This window comes from Buteo buteo, chromosome 18 (assembly GCF_964188355.1).
Source record: "Buteo buteo chromosome 18, bButBut1.hap1.1, whole genome shotgun sequence".
In the NCBI taxonomy this organism is placed as follows: domain Eukaryota; kingdom Metazoa; phylum Chordata; class Aves; order Accipitriformes; family Accipitridae; genus Buteo; species Buteo buteo.
Genome location: NC_134188.1, coordinates 13052938 through 13078743, shown reverse-complemented (window position 1 = coordinate 13078743; position 25806 = coordinate 13052938). Strand labels below are relative to the sequence as shown.

At 38.8% G+C, this 25806-nt stretch overlaps 1 protein-coding gene across 5 annotated transcripts; it reads right to left on the bottom strand.

Annotated features, from left to right (window-relative positions):
• On the bottom strand, positions 1 to 25721 carry KBTBD3 (kelch repeat and BTB domain containing 3). Of its 5 annotated transcripts, XM_075050015.1 has the most exons (5): positions 25545 to 25721; positions 9996 to 10162; positions 9819 to 9858; positions 8456 to 8703; positions 1 to 5629 (listed from the first exon to the last, which is right to left on the bottom strand). In XM_075050015.1, exons 4-5 carry the CDS (start codon positions 8677 to 8679, stop codon positions 4009 to 4011), a joined length of 1845 nt encoding a protein of 614 aa, XP_074906116.1. In that variant the 5' UTR covers positions 8680 to 8703; positions 9819 to 9858; positions 9996 to 10162; positions 25545 to 25721; the 3' UTR covers positions 1 to 4008. The 5 variants fall into 5 exon arrangements, 4 of the variants coding, with proteins under 4 accessions (XP_074906116.1, XP_074906115.1, XP_074906114.1 ...); XR_012653428.1 differs by lacking the exons at positions 9819 to 9858; positions 9996 to 10162 and having other exon boundaries at positions 1 to 235; positions 1524 to 5629; XM_075050014.1 differs by having other exon boundaries at positions 9819 to 10162.
• Between the last annotated feature and the right edge of the window lie 85 nt (positions 25722 to 25806).

The following is a 25806-nucleotide window of genomic DNA, read 5'->3' as shown; positions in this document are numbered from 1 at the left end:
GTGCTTTTATTTCACAAAAGAAAGAACATCTCAGCAAATGTGTAGTATCATACTTTCCACATATCAGCAGAGCCCAGGCAGCAGCAAAATGTTACTGATCTCTATGCTTTATTGGATGTTAGAAGGGAAAAATAGTAAATTGAGTATAATGTTCAGTTATAAATATTGTCAAATATATCCCTGGTTTCAGTCTGGTTTAATTAAAATAGATCTCATGCTGCCTCCTGTTGGTCACCTACAAACAGAAACACCTAAAATTAGACTCCACATTACGAACTGCAGACAGCACAATTCTATAGCCTATACCTTACCTACTACTAATCAGAGGAGGTATACAGCTTTCTTCATGGAGTAATACTAGAAATAAATCTGACCCAGTAAATCTACTCCATTTTGTGAATATAATGAATTTTTAACAGCAGTAAACTGACTTACTACAAATGTATTTAGAATATAGAAAATAAATTCATTAGTACATAAATAATAATCATCAGGTCTGTGCAAACATGATCAATATAAACACCTGAATAATTGATATTATAACAACTAAAACCAGTATGATAACATTACCAAAGTGCCATAATGTTTTGATAACATTCTTTAAAAATTAAGATTATCCAATATAGTCATTACTGGATATTACAATCCCACATACAATATATATTATCTTTATGTATATTATACTGGTCATGCTTATAATGTGTTCTGTGACATAGAATACTATTAGAAATGTTTTGGTTACATAATTTAAGTGCAAGTAGTAGATTATAACTTCACATGCAAGCTGTATGTTTTAAACATCTTACTATATTTCAGTGAGAACATAGGTAATCATTAATCTAGTCATTGACTACTTTTAGAGAAAGGTACTTTTTCATAAAGTACTGTGAGCTTTGAAAAGTCAGAAAAAATATAGAAAAACTCGCTTTGCACTAATTTTGTGAGTTTTTAAAAATTGCATAACAGCTGTGTAAACTAGACTGAAAAATCTATTTGATCCAGACCTACAGCAGTTATTCATGCAAGTAATCTATATTCTTCGGAGTAGTGTAGTTGACTTCGCTGAGATTTCTTATATCATTAGTAATTAATCACAGGATTTGGCGCATAGGCCCTCAATTCTATCGTAAAGCCTTGTTTTTAACCATGACTTTCTAACACAGCTTCTTCTGCACTCAATTCTGCTATCGGATTTAACTCTCTGTATGTGGAATTGTGGCAAATGACCTTTTTTTCCTCTGTGAGAGTTGTAATACAGGCTTACCTACATAACTGAAGAAAATTAGTACTATTTCACAGTAACTTCTCTCTAAGCAATGGTATAAAGTAACTGACACTACTACATTATTTCCTGATCACTGAGCAAGAGAGCTCAACCCTGCTTGAAATCCATGAATGGTTTGTCAAACTGGGAACTGACATTAGTTCCTGTGCAAATGTAGCATAGAATATTAAAGAAGAATGTCTATTTTCCAAATTAAGCTTCATTCAGTTTCCACCATATATACTAATAAGTAACTTACCACACTATGTCATTGCTCTGTCTGTTGTTATGTGCCAGAGGCTTATACGTACAGCAAGTAGCTGGATGGAAGACTGCCAAAAAAAAATTTGCCGTAAGGAAAAACTTAGAGGAAAGAGCATCACCTGAATTACTGACTCACTTGCTGTTTATATGACCCAGCAATTTGGTCATGACAGTGGCAATTAAAAAAACTTTGCAATTCTCTAGTCTCTTCCAATTTGCATAGCTATTTATACCCATGTACTATGGGCATAATATGTTACTTTTCTCATTGCATAAATTGCATACTCCTATTACTCAGGTATAGAAACAACACAAAAACACAAGCAAAGGAGAATTGGGCCTCCTAGTCTGATGAAGTGACAAGTTGCAATAGCTAATGGTTAATGAAGTCTCTATGCTACCTTGAGTAGTAGCTGTATTAATGCTAAAACTACTGTTCTCCTATATGTCTGTTTTTCTCCTACTGTTTCAGTAAGCAGGAATAGTATATCTCTCCTAAACTATTCAATACATTTGCTTTGCAGTAACAAAAAGTAGTTGTGTTCCAATAGAAAAATGCTTGGATTTTAGTGTGGTGATTGTAAGGTTACCTAGCTAAGTGTAGTTATAATATGATTTGGAGACTCACTATGAAAAGAGCAAAATAAATGTAGAAGTTTCCTGAAATACTGTAATAACAAGCTATTTACTTCTACAGAACTGACACGCATCTTAATACAAATAAATTATTGAGTGGGAGGGTTCCACTCTATTAATATGTTCTCCAAATGTGCGTAATTTTCATTTACCTCCTTATGAAAATATTTATGATGAATGTTATCTAAACTTATAAAGGTATCTGATAACAAATTAGAGAGTCAATCACAGAATTGGAACTTTCCATTGTTTACTGTTTAAAACAGAAGTGTGTTGCTAGGCGATATTAAGCTTTAAGCATTAATATTGAGCTTGAGTTTTGCAAAAAGTACATGCAGTAGTGATGTGATAATGAACTTACCACGGTCATCTCAAGCCATATGAAAGATGTTTTAGACGCCTCACTAAATTTTGTTCATTTTAAACTGCTTGGAAAAGATGTGCTTAGGTGTTTAGAACCATTCTGTCTGGCAGAAGACAAGCTTACTGCTTAAACAATAATTATATGGAACACAAGGGCTCCCAATGTCTTATTCAAATAGCTGGTAGGAAAGAAAATTCTCAGGCTGTGGAAGACTACAAATGAATTTATGAAACCTAGCTAATTTCAGTGTCGTCCCGTCAGACACAGGTCCCGCTTTGTATGCATGAGATCAAATTTACTTCACAGTATATGCCTAGACTAATATTAATACTAGAACTCCATTACAGTTTTAACATTATAATAGATGACTACTGAAAGTTTATCAAGCAATATATTGTGTAGTGTTTACCATGTAAGATTTTAACACTTAAAATTACAATGAAGTACAAGATAAAGTGTTTTAACTCATTTAAACCACTATAGAAGTTAAAAAAAGTATTTCTTTTACCTCAGAAATACTCTTTACTTTGACTTTACATATGGGGATTTATTTTTGTAACTTTGTATTTGATGTATGACAAGATACGAACTTTTCCCGTAGTTAACCAAAGTAACAACTAAAATTTATTTTACAGCTTGCAGCTGTAAGCAGCCTAGTGGCCGCTTAGTAGGTAGCACTGGAGACTTCAGAGATGGAAGACTTCTGTTAGAAAACATCCTAAAGTGTTTTTTCTTTAGTTAACAGCATGACTGAAGCAAAGATAACCACATGAATCATCCATCCTGTAGAAATCTTGCCCACCCTGCAATGTTAGCAAAGTTTATCATGCCACAGTTAATGGGATGAAAACAGAAAGTACAGCTACTACTAAGGCACGAGGATGGAGAAAAACTGGTAAAACTGAAGAGCTGAAGTAAGATGACAGGAATTATCAGTCTCTTCAAGTTAGATACCTGGTTTTAATGCTGTGAAGGTCACTTTGGCTCTTGCCCTTGCTAAGGTCATTCTAATAAGACAAAGCTGACAATTAATTCCTCTTACAGGTTTATGAATATAAAAAACCTAAATAAAACAACACTAATGTAAACTTCTTTTAAACTTCAGTTACATAGGGAAAACAGTATCACAGTCAGTTTTCTCACTCAGCAATTTGTCTACTGGGACAACTGTGAATATTACAGAAATAATGGCACATATTACACAATGAATTCCTCATGACTATGCTTTTTTGAAAAGTAATATTTTGAAAATTATTCAGATAATTACAGAGAACACTTGCATATAAAATGAAGTAATACTTTCTAGATAATGAGTAGCATGAATGAGAATTTAATGGAGTCTTCCAAAAGCAATTCTACAGCATACAATTTAAACTGAAGATTTAAACAAAACAGTACATATTTTTCCATCTGTAAATTAATACCTAAAAATCTGTTCTAAAACTTGTGCATTTAAATAGATTCTTTTGACTTGCGAGTTTCAAAATTCTCCAGAGCAAATTGTCAGTACAGATGACCAGGGGTCCCTATATTTATTAAACTGAATGACCTGACAGTAAAACTCAGTTAAGGCTCTTGGCATTGGTGAAACTTCTTCCCACTCAGACCTACTGCTATGGTAGACTTGAACCTCGTCTGTGATTTCTTCTGGAGCATAATCACCACCTAATATATAAATTTTGTCTTCTGTCCCAACTGCCCCTGCATTAAAGCCAGCACATTCAAAAGATCCTTCCCCTTTCCAAACACAGGTTTCTGGGCAAAAACTGTAGACCTTGTAGGTGGAGAGATCACATATGTACAATGTACAGTTCACTGGAACGGCTTTGATGAGAGTTGCATGGAAAAACTGCCCAAATTCTGCTACAAGCTCAGACCACTGATCAGTCATAGCATTATACTTAAAGAAACAGTCAAGAGATGGATTAAAGGCATCAGTAATCTCAACTTCTGAGCCAAGGACGTAAATTATATTCTGACATGCACTTGCTTCTGGATAGTAGATACCTCTTGGTAATTGGCTTACAGATTTCCAATCTTTGGAAAGAGGATTATAGGATTCTACATCCAAAAGACTTCGGGTCTCTTGAGCTCCTCTGGTCTTTCCACCTATTACAAACAGCTGATTTAAGGTTACAACAGATGTGTGCATTGTCCTTGGTTTTTTCATAGCTGACACTATGGAGAATTCATTGCTGACTGGACAGTAGCACCAGGTTTGGTCAGTGGCATCATGGAATGGTTCAGCAATGTGAAGCCTGACAGTCCTATAACAATTCCCTTTGCATCCTCCAGTTATAAATATTTTTTCTCCATAGCTAGATAAACTTGACCCTGGAAGATCAATCATGTGCGTATGTGGTAGTTCTTTCCATTTATCTGTTTTGATGTTGTAGCAGAATGTATGTCTGTTTTCTCCATCTTCATCAGTTTTATGAACAAATATATATTTTTCTGTTGTTGAAGGACGTGCATCTGGAAACAGTCCACTAAAGTTTTGCACACTTTTAACTGCATCATTGATTATTATTGAGCAATTAGCACTCTTAAGTAAGTGTTCTTCAGAATGTAGAAAGTCCTGCAACGTCTTTTCAGGTAACTGGTGTAGTCTCACTTTTCTAATCAAATTAGGCAGGTATTTCTGTCGTGTTTCTAAGTTGTGTTTGGTCCACTGAAGGACAGCTTTCAACACTGATTCTTCCTCAGGGACATCTAGTTCGTCAGCCTCAAGACATTTTTGTAGTATCTCAAAATTCATCTCCAGAAAATCACTTGATCTGAGCAGCAAGGAAAAGTGGTGCTGTACAAAATCGAGTGCATGATCAAATAAGCGGACAGAACCATAACTTTCTGATAGAGAAAGCAACTGTAAGCAATTCACAAGATCAATACTTTTTATTAAAAAGTCACTGCAAGCTTTGGAAAGGAGTGAAACTTGAAGAAATGACGACAGTTGGAAGAGCATTTCCACATTATCATTTGTTATCTCTGTTTTTCCTGTGTAAGCATAATCAAGAAAAGCTTTCACTGCCTTGGGTGATAGATTACTAATAGTAACATTGCCATCATCTCGTTCTTTCATATTAACTTCAAACATGGCTCTGTGAATAAAATATAGAAGATAAACACACAGATTAAAGATCTAGCAAACAGCAGAAGACACTGATGTGAGAGGAAGGAGACAATCGGGCATATAAGGTGGGCAGGCTGTAGAGGTCTAAAATGTGGAGGTTCTCATAAGTAATAATGCATTTGCTTGATATGGTTGAGGAAAAAAGGAGTGGTGATAAGAACATATTCACAGTGATGGCTGATAAAAATGATAGCAGCACCTGTGTTCTTTATGGATTTTCACAGAGAGCGATGAATTCTGCAGCCATCAATGTGAGAGAAAATGTGAAATTGTTCGGGGCAGCAACAGTTTCAACAGTTTGAGAAAGAAAGGCAGATTTAAAAAATATACAGTAAAAAAGCCCCATGATTTAGGTCATGCAGTGTGGATGAATATAGAAAGTTAAGCAAAAAAAGGCCTTCCAAATTGCAGGCTGAGCAAATAGCAGGATGGATGATGGGTGCATTCCTCAGTAATAAAAGTAGGTGAGGGGTGAAAGGAAAAAAAAATGAGGAAACTTAGTTTTTCCTTTAGAGGTGACAAATAGATGTATAGGTACAGGCAGATGTCAGGAAAAATGAGGTTTTGACATATGATTGCATGACAATGAAACTTGTGCAGAAAGTAGATTGTGACTGAATACAAAGACGATGGTTGAAGTCATGGAACAAACTTGATGAGTAGATTTGTGTAAATTTTATTACAACTTGGACAACTTTATTACTAAATATGTAATAACATTTAACTATTTCATACAATCTAACATGGCAAGATAAAATAATTGAAGTTTTTCAAGTGGATAAGTGCTGGCAACAGAATAGTGCTGCAACATCACTTGTCCTACCCTCCCAGAGCCTAAGCATCAGCAACATTGTGATAGCAATGGCTTCTGAATTTGACAAAAGATAATGGTGGAGAAAGATTTAGATAAATCATCAAATACTAAATATATAATCTAGATTATTAATATATCATAGATAGTTCCTATTAAAAAAGAGTATTATATCATAGTTCAGCTATACAATTAGTATCTGTATAGTATCTGATTTTTAAAATCCCGTATTTTATGAAGCCAAAGAGAAAAAAAAAAAATCACTGTGTATAGCATACATTTGGGGAAGTTAACATCAGGTAAAGCAGGAACTTGTCTGACCTCCTCAACAAGAACATAAAATTACAATAAGACACTTAAGTCCCAAAGACCTTTTTGCATACTAAATGACAATCCTTAGAAGCCTTTCCTCATTAACCCAACAGCTATGATACAAATCTCGAAATTACAGAGTAAAATAGGAACTGAACAATAGTAGTAGAAGGAGAGCAATCTAGGCAAAGGCTTTGATTATGAAAGCTAACAAGTAGGGAGCAAAATGTTGCTGAATCTTGGGTTTGCACAATGAAACCAAAACCAAGAGAAGTCCAAAGGCCAAGGAAGACAAAAGGTGTTTCATTTTAAAATTTATCTAGTGGACCTAGGTACTTTTTATTCCCTGAAGGCAATAAATGGGCCTTGCATTCCAGGAGAACTTATGAATTTGATGGCTGCTCTTATCAACTATTACACGCAGGGAGAGGTCTCTCCTGGCAGATTTTAACCTGAAGAGCCTGTAAGTAGTGAAAAGGACAGATACGTTACCACGTGCTTAGCTTCCAGTGGCAATTTTTAGAATTAGTTTTTTCATCTTAATATTCCTTTCTACCAAAGCATCTCTGTGCTGTCAAGCAGTAAACACTTGAAATGCAAGTAGTTCTGTGTGTCAGAGAAAAAACAAATCTGCTGCTACACTGGAGAAATAGCTTATTTCATCTGTATTTCTTCCTTTTACAGTAGTCCTAAGAACATGTCTAGCCTCTATCCTCTGTGATATATGGCAGACTCCCACAGACCATCGGATGCTCCAGGCCATGTGAAAGTAACACTTGTCACCTATGCATGGGCAACTGAATCAAGGTCATTAACTCATTTCCAGGAGCTCATTTTTTCATTGTTAGAGCATCTTAGCTCTCTGTTTTAGTAAAAAGTGTATTTTGAAACAGACTTTCAGTGTGGAATTGCGAGTTTGGATCTTACTAATAAAAAGGTTAGCAAGGTTCTTCATAAATTAATATCCTGTATGTGAATGATCTGTCTGCCCCTTAAGAATGCATAGCTTTAAGCACCAGAAGGAAGACCACAGATCCATTTCATGCTGAAAGGCTGAAATCTGTAGTTTGTAAAAAAATAAAAGTTAATATCAATACCTCTGAAGACACTCTACTAACCACTCATCTTAGACAAAATCCAGTCCTGTTCCAAAACCATGTACAATTTATCCACAGTTGCTTAATGCAAGATGTATTTGTAATCAACCTGTTATGTTTCACAATACAAATGTGTCAAAGTACATAGACTGTTGCATACAAAGTCAAACAATACCCTTGCAGACCTTCAAGTACAGATACAGGCAACAGGCAGTCTTAAGGACACACAACTTGTGTCATTTCTACCTAACAGCAGAACCATGCACTTATGGTTTGACATTTGTATTTCAGAGTATAGAACGCTGTCTGAAACTCAAATTTATAGAGTCCTCATGTCACTTTGGAAATACAAACAGATGTATTTGGAGTATGGTTAGGCACCTAACACTGTAGTTTTGTTTTGGTTCTTTTTTTTGCTATCCTTAGTAAGACGTTTGAATGCTTTGCTCAAAACTCTGCAGACATATGTAAGTTGTGACAATTTATTTTTTAATTTTTGTAATTATATTCCTTCCCTCCCTCCCACAGAACTTACAGTCCATTTCCTGCAAACTCATGCCAAAATTAGGTTTACCTGAAAAAATCACTGCATGCTGCCAGTACACAACGATGACAAGGAATTATTTCATCTTTCACAAGAATTTTAAAGTCAAAAAATATATTTTGTTCTCTGAACTTTTGTAGTACTTTTAGAATTTGTTGTCCATGACCTTCAGCCACTAAGGAATTGATTTTATTTTCAGGAACAGAAATTCCATTGCAAATAGGTCTGCTAATGTAATCCCGTTGATTGGCCATGGTTTCTTCAATCTATTCCTGAAACTGAAATGGAAAAATAAGTAATTGATTCTACAGTCTTATTATTAAAAATAAATAAATAAAATCAATATACCATAAAACAAACAAAAAAATCCCCAGTATTGAATTTGGTTTGTAATTTTGTTTGATAATACTACTTCTACTTTGCAAAATATATACATATAGCATACTTTGAAAAGTAAAATATCTGAAATATATCAAAGAACAACTCTACAAATAGTACCCACCTGTATGAGTTTTTTCAGTAAAGTCCACAGGAAGCACACCAAGGAGTGTGTTAAAATTTTTAATGGTCATTCAAGAGAAAAGACTAGTCCTAGGCTTACCCTAAAAAAAACCCCCAAACTCTTACAATTTTATGTAAAATGAAGATGGAAAAGGAAAACTTTGTTACATATTTTTAGATTCCAAAAGGCTCACCTGTATACTACAAACCCGCAAACTCAAAGCAGACCAGTGGTCTTTCTACAGCTTACAGTGGAAGGGAGATACAGGCTCCTAGACTACTTTCTAAGTGGATTCCCATTAGGCATTCTGGAGTAAAATAACAGAATACAAACAAACACCGACAGCCTGGCCTAATCACAGGATTGCTAGGGCTTACCAAATAGGGTCATTTAGAGACGGTTTGGTGACAGTGCAATTTTGAGTGTTTAGTCGATACTGATTTTATCTTGTACCTCTAGTCTTGCTTAGGAAGCTGTATGTTTGCTTACAGCATAGGCTGCACACTGTGAGCTTCATTTACAGTGGCGTAAATTAACTGGCTTCAGAACTGATATAAATTGAAGACAATGCAATCTCCCTTTCAGCAGCCAAGTTTTTCTGGTGAAAATCCCTATACTGAAGTGCATTGTTTGTATGGTATGTTGGTCTTCACTATTTTTTACAATATTTTACTCCACTTTGCCAACATAAAGAAACTTTAAACTTGAACATATTTTATTTACACCTATTTAAAGAGCTATTTATACTGCTACACATGCATAAAGTGCCCTTACTGCAAATTTGAGTCAAGCTTGCCTATTTTAAAGCTTAAGGAAACATTCCAGTGTTTCGCTATTGCAGGATTTTGCTTCCACAATTCCAATTAAAATTAGCAGCAGATAATGGCCCACCTGAATTGACAAAGAAGGGGATAAAAATTCCAAGCCAAACCTGGAAACCAGAAAAATATTGGTTTTGGTTTTTAATTTCATAAAAAGGCTTATCTGACAACGTGATACATTCAGAGAAACTAAGCCATCAGGCAGTCTTCTTCATAGAAGGTACTTTCATAGCAGACTGATCTATACTTTATCTAGTCAGGTAGCTCCAACCACAAATAGACCTCCATGTCTCCTGGAATAGAAGAGATCCATTGATCTTGCTGCCAGCACTGGCACCCTTGGAGCAGGCATCTTCTCATTCCCATGGCCAGACAATCTCACGTATTCACTCTTTCCATTCTAAGCCTGAGGAACTAGGAAGATACAGAAGAACAAGACCACCATTTATTCTGATAATGTATGGCCTCATAAACTTCCATAAATCATAAAGTTTTTTTATATGTCAGAATTCTCTAGCGTACCCTTTTCTTATGAATTTAAAAGCCTGTTCCTCAAAAGACTGAATCTTCAAAAGCAGAGTTGTGTCACTAAAATTAGTTTCCTACATTTGAATGAAACTTTAAAAAAAAAGTAAGTGAATTCCAAGCATGGAATCTTTACATGGCATCATGTAAAGTAACACTTCTTCTAAAGGGATTGTAAACCTTTTCACAAAATTCTGGAATTCATAATAGATAGTAGACGTCTTTCTCCTTTTACATGTAATTTCTACAGTGAGCTCCAATGTACATCTTGCTTTCTGTAGGTAAAGTTACCAATTTTGGTACTAGTCATCTTTGTATAATGAACACAGAAACATCTAATGTCATCAAGTCCATCTCTGCTATTTTAGGCAAAGACATCATGTAATCACTTTCATAAAAGCAATTTATGTTTCAGAAAGTTTTCTTTTACCGCCACTATTTCCACACAAAGACTATCCCAGTACATTGGCGCCAAGACTGCAAACCTTCTTTTAATTACACAATCAATTTATTAATGCTTATATATATATTTGTTCTTCTGTCAAAATTGTCATTTGACTTAATTTTCCTTTGTATATTTATTCACTCTTATAATTATCAAGACTGTTGACATCCTCTCTCAATTTTTATTAGAATGAACAATTGTCAAACTTTCCAAGGTCCATTTATAAGACTTAATTTTTGTTATCCTTATTATTTCTTGCAGTTTCTCCCACTCCAGTTTGATCTCGTATTTCTTTCACTGATATCAGATTTGTTGTACAGCATTATGGTTAAGATCTCATCTGTGTCTCACTATTCCAATTTGTAGGTCATCCAGTGCATCCTAATCCTAATCTGTAATAGCAGTGTCTCCTGATTTTTTTATTAAAAGCAAATTTCAGCAGTGTACCTCTAACGTTTTTGTGTATCATTAATGAAGATACTAATGAATACTGTGCTATGGCTTAGCCTAATTCATCCTCCCCTCCACTCCATTAAAAAAAAAATTAAAAAATTCAACTCTCATCTCCCTTGTAGCCAATTCTTGCTTTATTTGATAATTTTGGTACTAATCTACCAGTTTACTGGATCTGTTGACGAGTCTGTTAGAGCCCTCCAAAATATATTAACAATTCAGCTAAAACTTGGTATGTTAAACAAAGCCAACTAGCATTTATAATTATTTCATGCATTCTTCTACAAAGCCATATGAATTAATTGATAGTTATATTTATAAATATTTGATCAAGTTACTGACAAAAGGGTAGAAAACATAGTGGGTGCAGACATATGTTGCATAGGTCTGGAGTTCAGGAAAGCTGGGCAATGACCCTCCTTATATTTGCTCCATTTACTCCCACAGGATTCCAATTACAAAGTCTGTCTTTATGTGGATTACCAAGAACCGAATTCCAGTAGATGGTTCATTAGATTCAGGATCTCCTACTTTTGTTTCTTAACATGTGGCTGTGTGTGACACAGCTTCTTATCATGGCACGCAAAGGCTATATACTCAAGCCCTCTTCCATCATCTGACCCACCAAGTACTTGTCACACAACCAGCCTTCCAGCATCTCCTGTAACATGATGCATCAGACCCTGAGTACTGGCGTATGTGACTGGGTATTGCCTGCAGTGAGATCAAATGTGTTCTCTAATGTGACCAAATTCAAGCTACCCTACCATGGACTGTCGTGGTTTAACCCCAGCCAGCAACGAAGCACCATGCAGCCGCTCACTCACTCCCCCCCCACCCAGTGGGATGGGGGACAAAATCGGGAAAAGAAGTAAAACTCGTGGGTTGAGATAAGAACGGTTTCATAGAACAGAAAAGAAGAAACTAATAATGATAATGATAACACTAATAAAATGGCAACAGCAATAATGAAAGGACTGGAATGTACAAATGATGCGCAGGGCAATTGCTCACCACCCGCCGACCGACACCCCACCAGTCCCTGAGCGGCGATTCCCCGCCCCCACTTCCCAGTTCCTAAACTAGATGGGACGTCCCATGGTATGGAATACCCCGTTGGCCAGTTTGGGTCAGGTGCCCTGGCTGGGCATGAGAAGCTGAAAAATCCTTGACTATAGTCTAAACACTGCTGAGCAACAACTGAAAACATCAGTGTTATCAACATTCTTCTCATACTGAACTCAAAACATAGCACTGTACCAGCTACTAGGAAGACAGTTAACTCTATCCCAGCTGAAACCAGGACACACTTGATGAAACTTCTCTGCTCACATACTGAATGTTTACACATCTTACACTGACAAATGCCTGGTTAGCTATTAGCCTGGTTTTCTAAAAAAAACCCCTCCAAAACCAAATCCCCTTAAAGTGGGTTTTTACTAATCATATGACATAATACATACATTGTAGTTCTTTGGTGTGGTGTGCTAGCTTTGTGGAATTATCACCTAGCACCCATCTTTGCACAAACATGAAATAAATAGCTCTTGTGTGTAAGATTGGCTTATTGCACGCTGGGTATTGAACCCCAGTTGTGGGACAACAGTTTCTGGTGACCCAGACAGGATGGCCATTTTAAGCCTTGCCCAGATTGTTCTGCTGCTCCGGACAGGAGATGGGACCGGGAGGGACTCTAGCATGCACCGACATTTTGATTGGGGAATCCACCAGTTCCTCTCTACAGAGAGATGACAGGCACCTCAATGGTGCAATGCCAATACAAGATATTTAAAGGGAGGCAAGGGACAATGGCTTTCAAAAACACTCTGAATTGCTCTGTGTAAGATGCGCCAAGAAGGGCCCGCAGCAGGAGCTTAAAAGGCTTCTTACTCTGACAGGGGGATTGGAAAAAGGTATATGTAGCTGTGGGTTAAGAAATTTCTCCCAGGAAATAATAATAAGTGTAATATGGGTGTGGCTGCCTCTACCAAAGTATCCCTGTGTACTCCCTTAGGATGAATCCTGAAAAATTGGAGAAAGTTCAGAGGAGATCCCCTGAAGAAAGATAAATTAAAACCTTATTGTGCCCAAAGGTGGCTTATGTATGAACTGGAGGATGGAGAAAAACAGCCAGAGAATGGATCATTGAATTATAATACTACTTTACAATTAATGTTGTTTTGTAGAAGGATGGATAAATGGGATGAAGTTGTGTATGTTGATTTGGTTTTCGTTTTAAGACGTAATCATGAAACCCATAAAAATGTACAATGTTGATAGATGATGCTGATGGAATGTATGTATTAGCAGAAAGTGTTAATGGAAAGGGAAAGAAAAAGAATTGTAAAAATTGTGAAATTGAAAAAGAATCTAAAGGGAAGTGTGCTAAGGATGCTGGGGAGGCTGAAGGTGTGAAGATGTTGGTCCCAAAGGGGAATCCAGTAAATGTAGAGTGAAGGGATGAGAAAAGGAAATCATGGGATAGTAGCAACAGTGAAAATGAAGACCAGCCCACATCCGGCTCAAGTGCACAGAGTAAGAAATTTAGCCCAATCTCAGGGAGAACGAGGGAACAGCGTCCCATTATACAAGCTCCCTTGAGACAGGCAATAGGGGTGGAGGGATAGCCAGTATTTGTACATGGCCCGTTCGCTACCTCAGATCTATTGAATTGGAAGCAATCAGTGGGGTCCTATCGAGAAAATGTGGAAGGAATGCCCACAGAAAGAAAAATTATTTGCTGAATCCTCAGGAAAAAGGGGGAACAGAGTCAGGTGTTGATCAGATTATGTTAGAGATACCTGATACCAAATGAAGGGGACTGGAGGAGAATACTGAGATTTCCCCAGCCAATCCCCTGGTTCCCATAAAGTTGGGGAATGAAGTTATAGAGTTCCTGGTAGACAGCGGGGCAACCCATTAGGTAGTAACTAGTTGTAAGGGGCCTTTAAATAAAATGTATATGCCAATTGTTGGAGTCACAGGAAAGTGAGCTCTTAAGCCGTTTTTAAAACCTATGGAATGTACAATCAGAAATACTACATTGACTCATGAATTTCTGTATATGCCAGAATGCACCCTCCCATTGCTGGGACATGACCTATTGTGTAAATTGAAAGTGCAACTGACATTTTCTGATAAGTCTATTCAGCTACACGTGCTTGAAGAGACAGCATGGAGGGCTCAATTGTGTCTACTGACCGAAAAGAAACAGGAGGAGACTAGAATCTCAGAGGAAATTTTGGATGCTGTAATACCCCTGGTATGGGCTTCCAAGAAACCTGGATGAGCCAAAAACGCTACTCCAGTAAAAGTTGAATTAAAATCGGGAGCTCAACTGGTAAGCAAAACCCAATATCCTATGAAATTAGAGACCAGAGTGGGCTTAGAACCATTGATTAATACTTTTGTGCAGTATGGATTGTTGCGGAAATGTCAGTCAGAGTACAACACTCCCATCTTGCCAGTTAAGAAACCTCAAACTCAAGGGTATCAGTTGGTACAAGACATGAAAGAAATTAATAAAAGCACAGTTCATGTACATCCAGTTGTCCCAAATCCTTATACCTTGTCAACAATTCCAGAAGATAGTGTGTATTTTACAATGTTAGATCTAAAAAATGCCTTCTTTAGCATCCCCTTGGAAGAAGAAAGCCAGAAAATATTCACCTTTGAGTGGGAGAGTCCTACCACAGTGAGGAAAATACAACTCTGCTGGACCATGCTGCCACAAGGATTCAAAAATCACCCAACACTGTTTGGTAATGTACTGTATTGGTTTTATGTGGCAAGGTTTTGGTAGCGGGGGGGGTTACAGGGGTGGCTTCTGTAAGAAGCTGCTGGAAGCTTCCCCTGTGTTCGAGAGAGAGCGAGCCCATACCAGTCGGCTCTGAGACGGACCCGCCGCCGGCCAAGGCCGAGCCAATCAGTGATAGTGGTAACGCCTCTGTGATAACATTTTTAAGAAGGAAAAAAAAGTTGGGAGAGTGAGAAACAGCCGCTGGAGAGAGGAGTGAGAACATGTAAGAGAAACAAGCCTGCGGACACCAAGGTCAGTGAAGAAGGAGGGGAGGAGATGCTCCAGGCGCCGGAGCGAAGATTCCCCTGCAGCCCGTGGTGAAGACCCTGGTGAGGCAGGCTGTCCCCCTGCAGTCCAGGGAGGTCCACGGTGGAGCAGATCTCCACCTGCAGCCCGTGGAGGACCCCACGCCGGAGCAGGTGGGTTCCCGAAGGAGGCTGTGACCCCGTGGGAACCCCGCGCTGGAGCAGGTTCCTGGCAGGACCTGCGGATCTGCGGAGAGAGGAGCCCGTGGAGCAGGTTTTCTGGCAGGACTTGTGACCCCGTGGGTGACCCGCGCTGGAGCAGTGTGCTCCTGAAGGACTGCACACCGTGGAAAGGACCCACGCTGGAGCAGTTCGTGAAGAACTGCAGCCCGTGGGAATGGCCCACGTTGGAGAAGTTCGTGGAGGACTGACCCCGTGGGTGGGACCCCACGCTGGAGCGGGGGAAGAGTGTGATCAGCCCTCGCCCTGAGGAGGTGAAGCGGCAGAAAATAACGTGTGATGACCGTAAACCCCATCCCTGTCCCCCTTGTGCCGCTGGGGGGGCTTGGTGGAGAAATCCGGGAGTGAAGTTGTGCCCGGGAAGAAGGGAGGGGTGGTGGGAAGGTGTTCTGAGATTTTGTTTTATTTCTCATTACCTTACTCTGGCTGACTTGTAATAAATTGAGCTAATTTTCCCTAAGCTGAGTCTGTTTTGCCCGTGACGGTAATTAGTGAATGATCTCTCCTGTCCTTATCTCGACCCGCAAGTTTTTGTTATATTTTTCTCTCCCCTGTCCAGCTGAGGTTGGGGGAGTGATAGAATGGCTTTGGTGGGCACCTGGCATTCAGCCAGAGTCAACCCATGACATGTACTTACCAAGGAATTGGAAAATTGGCAAGGTAAGAATCCTTCCATTGCTTTGCTGCAGTACATAGATGATATCCTACTTGGGGCAAAGACTGAACAACAATGTAAAACTGCAACTATGGATTTGCTGAATTTCTTGGGACTGGCTGGATATCGATTATCTCAGAAAAAGCCTCAAATAATACAGGCCACTGTACCTTACTTGGGATTAGAGATATCTCAGGGAAAGAGGAAAATAGGAGCAGAAAGAAGTGAAGCTATGTGTTGAATAGCTCCCCCTGCCTCTATCTAAGAGAGAACTATGAGGGTTCTTGGGAATGGCTGGATGGTGTAGACTCTGGATACCAAATTTCAGCATGATTGCCAAACCATTACATGCAGCTATGAAGGGGCCTGGGGAAACTTTGGAATGGACACAAGAGTGCTGGAAAGGATTTGATTCCATTAAAATTGAACTAATGAGAGCCCCTGCTCTGCGTCTGCCAGACTTAAGCAAACTCTTTACATTATATGTGCATGAGAGGCAACATGTAGCATTGGGAGTCCTGACACAGACTCTGGGAGACTGGAAAAGACCAGTAGCTTCCTCCTCCAAGCAGTTAGACAAAGTAAGCAAAGGATGGCCTGCATGTTTGAGAGCTGTGGCTGCAGTGGTGGTGTTAGTTAAAGAAGCCCGGAAATTAACCTTGGGGCAGCCTGTCACAGTTTTTGTACCACATGCAGTGATAGCTGTACTTGAACAAAAGGGTCACCATTGGATCTCTCCTCGCAGGTTAGCCCAGTATCAGGTGGTGATCAAACCGGATGACATCACTTTAAAAATGTGTTCAGCCTTAAATCCTGCCACTTTAATGCTGGTAGACAAGAAGGGGGAACTGGAACACAACTGCCTGCAAGTTATGGAACAGGTATACTCTAGCCAACCTGATTTGAAAGATTTACCTTAATCAATCCAGAAACTGAACTTTTTACAGATGGAAGTAGCTTTATAATGAATGGAGAACGGAAAGCTGGGTATGCCATGGTAACCCTACAAGAGGAGGCTGAAGTGTGAGCATTACCACCCAATACCTCCATCAGAAAGCAGAAATCATAGCTCTAACTTCAGCTTTAAAGCTGTCCAAAGATAAAAAGGTAAACATATATGGACTCCAAATATGTGTTTGGAGTGGTCCACGCACATGGAGCCATTTGGAATGAGTGTGGATTGTTATCCTCTCAAGGAATCCCTATCAAATACGGGCCAGAGATTTTAAAACTGCTGAAAACTGTTTTAGGGCCAAAAGAAATTGTGATTGTACATTGCAAAGCTTACCAGAAAGGACAAACCAAGACAATTAAAGGAAATCAAAAGGCAGATGAAACGGCTAAAAGAGTTGCAGAAAGAGGATCATTGACTGGGGCATTGATCCCACCAAGAGAAGTTCAATGGGAACCTCCGGAATATTCTGAAGACGATCAACTTGCTAAATATTTAGGAATGTACCAAGACAGAGGAAGGAAGGTTAGTGGCTAACTAAACATGGACAGGTATTGACCACCACCCCAATGGTAAGAAAAATATTAAAGAAAACCCATGATGAATCCCATATGGGAGCAGATGCTTTGGTTGCGAGCATTAAAAGATATGCTGCAGGACCAAAAATGCAAGAATTAGCCTATGTAATTGCATGACACTGTCAGCAGTGTTGCAAGAATAATCCAAAAATTCAAAGAAAGGGTCCTTCCAAAGAAGTGGGACAAGGCTGAACCCCAGGGGAATACTGGCAAATGGATTTTTCTGAACTACCAAAATGTAACCAGTTTAAGTACCTTTTGGTGTTGGTAGCTACTTTTTCTGGGTGGCCTGAAGCCTTCCCATGCCATACCAACAAATCTAGAGAAGTAGTTAGAATCCTGCTCAGAGCAGTAATTCCAAGATTCGGCATGCCAGAAGGGATGTCATCAGACAACAGGCCTCACTTTATAGCTGAAGTAGTTCAGGGGGTCGCCAAGTTTCTACAAATACAGTGGGATCTACATATACCTTGGAGACCCCAATCAAGTGGGAAGGTAGAAAGGATGAACCAAACCCTAAAGAGCCAGATCTCAAAGCTGTGTCAGGAAACGCAAATGAAGTGGGCAGAAGTTCTACTTACAGCATTAATGAGAATTTGGGTCACTCCTAGAGTAACAGAAAAAGTGAGTCCTTTTGAAATACTGTATGGAAAACTGTATCCTGCAAACTCAATGCTGGGAAAAGGAGACCAAATGCACATAAAAGGAGAAGAAATGTTGGGTAATTATTTATTATCCCTGTCGCAGACTTTGTCTTCCTTACATAGGTACCTTAACCAGTGAGCTCCTTTACCTTTAGACTCACTGGTGCATGAATTCCAACCCAGAGATGAAGTTTTCATCTGTACTTGGAAAGATGAGCCTTTGAAAGAAAAGTGGAAAGGACCTTACCTGGTGCTACTTATCACTTATACTGCTGTATAGAAGTGAAAGGTATAGATTCGTGGATACACTATACCCACATGAAGAAAGCTCCGCAGAAGGGATGGATCTCTGAAGAAACAGGATCACTGAAGCTGAAGCTCTCTCAATCCCAGTAAACTGTGGTTGGGACTTTAAAAGGGTCAGGTATTGAGTTAGACTGTATACAAGGCCTAGTATCTTTGTATTGCATTTGGATAACTATTTTCATACTTTTTCAGATATACAGATTTATTTGAGAAAAGAAAGGAAGGAGCTAAGGAGGGTGATATGCCTCTGTTGCCAATGGATAAAGTTAAAAGATGCCAGAGCGCTCTGTGGGGAACCAGGAAATCCATGGAAGCAGACCTGGCATTTTACTTTGATGCAAGAAACAGTACAAATGGCAAAAAAAGTCTAATTGTTGGATCCGTACTCATTTCCCTAAGCATTCTAACAAAGGTATTCCTTTAATAGGAATACCCCTCAATTTCTCTTTCCCAGAATTTGTAAAGCATGTGCAGAATAACAGTGACCAGACATCACACAATGACAAAATAGGACAAGAATGGAAAGTTCACAATTTACCAGGAAATTATTATCAATGTCTAGAGAGATGCAATCATAACACAGACCGGCTGCTACCTTCGAAGAAGTAAAAGAACTTCTAATCCAGAGACCCACAGGATTTCACACCTTTGTGAGGTGGTTTATTCCCTGGTTAGGAGTTACTGAATTAGAAAAAGCTATACTAAACATTTCAGCTACAATTGAGAAAATTGGAAACGAGACTTATGATGCTATTAAAGCTTTACAGGAAGAAGTATCAGAATTAGCCAAAATCACTTTGTAAGACAGGATGGCTCTCAACATGATGTTAACCTCTCAGGGAGGGGTATGCACAGTTCTAAATACTAGTTGCTGTGTATATGTGGATCAGAGTGGTAAAATTTCTACAGACCTAGAATAAATCTGGAGACAGACTAAAATGCTCCATGAGATACAAAAGGATGACACATCTTACGGATTTGAAGAAACATTTAAATGGTTGACTTCCTGGTTCCCCGATTTAAGCTTATGGGTAAAAAGCTTTTTGAGCTATATAATAGTTGCTTTAATAGCTTTTGCATGTATTTACGCACTAATATCTTGTGTTGTTAAATGTTGTTCTACTAATGGATTTAAGGTTTATGAGAAAATAATTTAAGGTGAGACTGATATAAGAGAAACCACACTGAGGTTCCTCTTTTACAGTCTCAAAGAGGGGAAACATAGGCATATGTTTGAGTTCATACCTAGACTGTGGCAATACTGCTTAATTTAGTGTTAAACATGATGCACTGTCCTTTAAGGAGGACCATTACTCAATAATTTCACTATGCAGGCCTGATTACTTTTTATCATACCTTACTAACAACTATGCCCTTGAAGAACTAAAAGACTGATAAAAAGGGAACATCCTGCCCCAGAAGGCACTGAAGGCTGAATGATTGACAAAGAAACATTAAGTCAGAAAAACTGCGGTAACTAGGGGAAAGGTAAAGGCTGCAGGGGGAGATCATGACCACCAACTCAATTCAAGACTGGAAAGACTTGCCCCCCCTTGCAAGAAGCATGCTTGGTAATTTACATAGCAAGTGAGCCTAATATAACTAACCAATAGTAGATGAGATGGTGACTGCTAACCAATGAACGTAAACTTAGGCAGGTTTTTACTAATCATGTAACAGGATAAATATGTTGTAGTTCTTTGGTGTGGTGTTCTAGCTTTGTGGAATTATCACCTAGCACCCATCTTTACGCAAACATGAAATAAATAAATATCTTGGTTCTGTGTGTAAGATTGGCTTACTGCACACCGGGTATTGAACGCTGCTTGTGGGAAAACATTAATATATTTGCCCTGTTTTTCTGCTTGAAAGTCACATCAGACAAGTGGCCTGTTGGCCATTACAGTGAAATTTGATACAGACTGCAATGTTATTAAGGTTAACCCCACATAATACATGCTTGGGGAGATATATGTACCTCTCAAAGCTATCTGTACAGATCTCCAGTTGAGGGGCAAGGCATTCTGCACACCTGTTAGTTAAGTGGCAAGAAATGGCCAGCCTATGTATAGCCACAAAGCAGCTAGCAGTTGAACAGCAGGAGGATAGAGATAGTAAGCTGATTTTAGTCATTACACTCGATGAACTAAGGGACCACCTGGGAGCACTGGAGGGTAAGAGCATTCTTATAGTTTGTCACAAAGTCCACTAATAAGGACCTAGACCTCATTAGTTCTGCTGTTCACAAGACCCCTCTGTTTTAACACTGTCCTTTTCCCAAGACAATAAGGGATGGAGCAGCCTAAAACATAATGAGCTCGTTGACCCAGATGCCAGGTAAACACACTGACAAGTCTGATAAGCCCATAGTCAAAATATGAGATATACACCCATTCCTATTATTAGTATCTATCTATTGGTTAAAAGCTACAATAAAATGTTTAATTGACCTTAATACTTGTACACCAAGCAAACAGCTGCCAAAAACACTCACTGAATTTCTAGAGGAATTCTTTTACTTCACCAATGCTAATGTTCCCTTTCCAAAGATAGTTATAAGACATAACGTATTTATATTTTCTTTTAGTTGGCACCATCAACAATCCTTCTTAGATGTACTTACAATTCTATATGTGGAAAAAGTTGAAATGTGTAATTTATTTGTTTATACTTACGCTTCAGAAAGTCCAGCTGCCCTTTTGAGTATCAGTTTTATAACCTGGATATTTGTTGAAGCCTAGATATTACACTAAGAATCTGTAAACACAGCATACTGTTAAACTTAGATAGGAGTCCAAAAACATCCAGGACAGCCATTTGCAGAATATCTCAACAGACATACACTAAAATCACAACCACTGCAATATGCCTCCTAGAAACGGTGTTCACATCCATTCCACCAGACTTGAAACACCAAAGCAAACAGAACTGCAGAGTGAACTTTGAGCAGAGATGAACTTCTGTTTGTGCAGGGTCTACTGTAGTATTCTCATGAGACCACCGATCAGAACATACTTATATAAAGTACATATATTCATAAACACTTTTGATGAAAAGATTTCGCTAATCCAACAGTCAAATTAGCCTTAGGGGCTGTGACTGACAGATAAGATGGTTACAAAAGTTTGAATGTGCTAATGAAGTTGAGAATAGTATAAGATGTGCAATTAATTCTAAGTGAATAACAGAGGAATATTTATTGAACAAGGAAGGGCAAAGGCCTGTGTAATAAGAATGGAGCACAAACACCCAGATGAGAACACAGGGTACAGAATGACACTGGAAAAGACTTACACCAAACTGTTTTGATCACTATAATATTAAGATAAAAATATACATACAGATATGTTTTTTTGTATATATTTGTATATATTCCCCTAGGGGAGCCTAGTGGATGTTGTTTTGTGAAAGTATTGAGCATACATAAGTATCATGTATATGTAAGTTAGCACTTTGTCAGAAAAAGCGTGTTAGGGCCATGCCTGCCTGACAATAAACATGACCGAACCTTTGTAACAGGACTGAAGCCTGAGACTGTTCCCAGCATAACAGACACCAACCTAGCATGAGGCATGTACACATTCAGACAGTACAAATAACATTCTGTGTGTAGAAGTTCTCTCTTCTACCAACACAGCTGGCAAAAAGACTCTAAACTCAACCTTTATTTGGTACTTTACTATTTACAATTGTAAAACAATCTATCTGCTTTATCTCAAAGCACAATATAGCTGTGCTACAGCAGTCTCTCACCAATTATAAAAAAGAATATTCATTCTTAATACTTCTTAGCAGATATCTTATGAGAAATAAATTGTTCTTCAGGAGAACATTTCCTTTGTCCATTAGCCTTCTCCCAACTTGGATAGTATGTCTTACTAGATAGCAGGATTTTAAAAAGGAGAAATCATAAATGCTGATATTTTACAGCATACTTTACGTACCTAGGAAGAAAGAATTAAGACCAACAAAGATAAAAAAATTGTATACATTTCTCTAGAGAAGTTTTAGCTCTTTTTTTCATACAAAATTTAACTGTACAGTTAATGTAAGTTTTGAAAAAGTCAAGGTCAGCATTTTAAAATCTAATATTAAAAAATAAGTATTATATTATTAAGTCTATGATATACCCATCCAGATGATTTGCTATTTTCACTCCTTATCTATTCAAAAAGGGGAGAAATTAATAACTTGTTAACAATTTTTAAAGACATCACTCCCCACTACACATCTAATTTAAGAGCATCTAATTTAATATTCAGCAAGATGAATATGAGTGGAACAGGTATCTAAAGGATTTGGTGACACTTCTAATTGCTGACTTAAAAGATAGGAGTGGATTGAAATGTAATTAAATTATAAATACTAAGTACAAAGTTCTGTACTTTTACATTGTATTATTGTTTTGATTGACGCTGACTGTCTAAGATTGAAAACAGACAGCAACAGAATTCCAGGTTCCTCTTTGGAAATATCAATGCAGCTGAGTCTCACAGCTTCTTCATAAATAACTGAGCTTCAAAGAAAATTAATATTCAGTCAATAATTTTTAGAAAATAAAAAAAGATGCATGTGACCTTCTGAGACATTTAATCCACAAAAGTGGCATTTATCAATAATACATGTTGAGACAGTATTCTAAGAAGGAAAGGTGACACAGAGACTTTAAAGCTTTGGGTTCTTTAGAAGTGATTGAAAAAAAAAACAGCTTGGAAAGAAACCCCAGCATAGTACCTATAGGAAGCAGTGAAATTGCACTGATTCCTGGAGGCTTTCCAAAAGTGGAAGATTCCCCCTCTGCAAGCAGTGATCTTTAATTACATACCCTCTCACAAACAGATGAATCCATTAAGATAGAGAAAATAATCACTTAGAAGAACTTAAACTGACCAGATTCTACCATAAAGCTAAATTTCTCGAATTCATGAAGTTCCTTTAGAAATTATTTTCTTAGGTAAAAAAGTTCAAGAACTCTAATTTTCATTTTCAGAAAAAAAAAATCGGAATTAAAATGCCATGCTGTACTTCTAATTCTGGCAAAAATAATAACTGCAAATTCTGGAAGAAGAAATAACTGCTTTTACTGGGTTCTGTAGTCCTTCATTTCTCTATGTGATTAAAATATGTGTTTGTTTCAAAACACACATGCAATTTTAAGCGTATTTATAGAATAATTTAGCATAGCTTATTATCATAGCATGTTTTACTTATAATAAAAATGTGGGTTTATATTGAACATATTCATATTACATATTATACAGTGCATCTTGAATCTCAGTTTGCACTTACACATGATACTTATTTTTTTTTTAAAATCAATAAATCCGCTAGTGAAAAAAAATGCTGTATGTTTACATCTCTCTAAGTAGAATGCATTGACAAGTCAAACCTATTAATCAAACCTGAGGGGTTTTTTGGAACTAGGTAAGATCCATATTCCGTTAGAATTATCACATATCAGGAACTAAATATAGATATGGCCACAATTTCCTCTTTAAAGTGTGCAGAATACAATGCCTGAAACGTAAGCCTCAGCTACAATTTGATTTTGGTGAATAGCATTTTCCTGGTTTTTTTTCTTACTGTGCTAAATCGTCCTCTGCTGTCAGTTAACTTTGTCTCTGTCTTTGGATAATACGTAAGGGAGTATTTGTGACATCCTTCCTTGACTAAATAATGAAAAAAAATGGAAACCATATTTAAAAATAAGTGAATTACACTACTGATTCCTTGCTGAAACATTTTTTCCCCAAAATGTCACTTCTGTGTTTAAAATATTTTGCAAAGACCAACCTATACTGAGTTTTAACCAAGACTTCTTTAGGCAGAAAGACAGCAGTTCTTCTGGCCTGTGTAGAAACAGCACTTTTTCACATTAACAAGGAGCTGGGAATGCTAAACAACAACAAAAAAAAGAAAGATTCTAAGAAATACCTGAAATAATATAATTTTCTGTATTTTTGCATGATTTGTACATGGTCAATATAGAATGGTTAAAGCGTAAATACTTCTAAAGGCAAGCAACAGAAAGGAGGGTCGTATATTTTCAAACAGACCCTAAGTTTTTTAGCCATGCCTCAACTTCAAAACCAAATTCAAACAAAATTACTACCTTTTGATGATTTACAGATGGCCTATAACTGAGGGCACAGGGAATCCAGTTCAGACAACTATACAAAGAGCACTTAAGTCTTTTGTTTGGACATATTCTTTAGAAGCCAGAATCAAGCTAGGGCGATACAGTGCTTTGCATCTGATGTGTGAACAATCGTCTCCTCTTTTCCAGTCAATACAAAGCAGCGAGTCCAGGGAAGGCACGCAGGCCGCCCCCGCTGCTGCAGCTCCCGGCATGTGTCAGCTCTACAGGGGCCGGGACGCTCCTTCAGGAGCACGGACGTACAAACGGCAACGATGGGGAGAATCACCTGCCGTAAAGCGATAACGGTGCCACGAAGAACCCCCAGCGGACACTTTCCCCAACGGGATAAACGCGGCCCGGTCTCCCACAAAGCCGGCGACAGCCAGAAGTTACAGGGAAATTACATTCTTTTTGCCAAGGCCGCGGTTATCGGCCACCCCCAACCACATCAGCGCGGTGCCGGCGCCGGCCCTGCAGCCCGTCAGCGCCAGCCTCAGAGACCACAGCAGCCCCCATCACCCCCGCCCTTCGCCCCACCCGCCGGCGGGAGGGGAGCTGTGTCAGCGCCCCTACTGAGCATGCCCGCGCCGCTACTGAGCATGCCCGCGCCGCCCGCGCATGCGCCCTGCGGCGCCGCCGTTCATTCTAAGGGGGGACTAATTCTGGCCGGATGGTGCAAAAGGCTTCCCCTCCTCTCGCAGCGCGACCGCGGGGCCCGGCCACGGGATGTGGCGGTCTCCAGCGCTGTCACCTCTCCGCAACCGGCGAAATGCTAGTCCCCCCCATAGCGCTCCCTCCGAACAGCGCGCACCCACCTGCAGCCAACACCAGCAGCTCACCGACCAGTCTGGCCCACCCTCCGCAGGAGCAGCGCCAGCAGATTGGCTCCTTCCGGTGTCATTCTTCCGCTTCTTCTACTTGGAATGGTTCCCGCGGCCGTCAATCCAGATGAAAGCCCACCCATCCTCCCGAGCGGCTTCCTCTCTGTGCTCGCTGACGACAGCATGGGTGCAGTTCAGCCGCAGGCACCGCCTTTCCCCTGATAAGTCGATACCTGGCGCATTCCCCTGTCACTCA

Bases quoted from the DNA above. Each gene is read 5' to 3' on its own strand.
- KBTBD3 (XM_075050014.1), bottom strand. From the start codon at position 8,679: ATGGCCAATCAACGGGATTACATTAGCAGACCTATTTGCAATGGAATT. The intron at 5,630-8,455 runs GTAAACCTAATT...TTTTATTCACAG, and splicing joins GCATGCAGTGATTTTTTCAG to AGCCATGTTTGAAGTTAATA.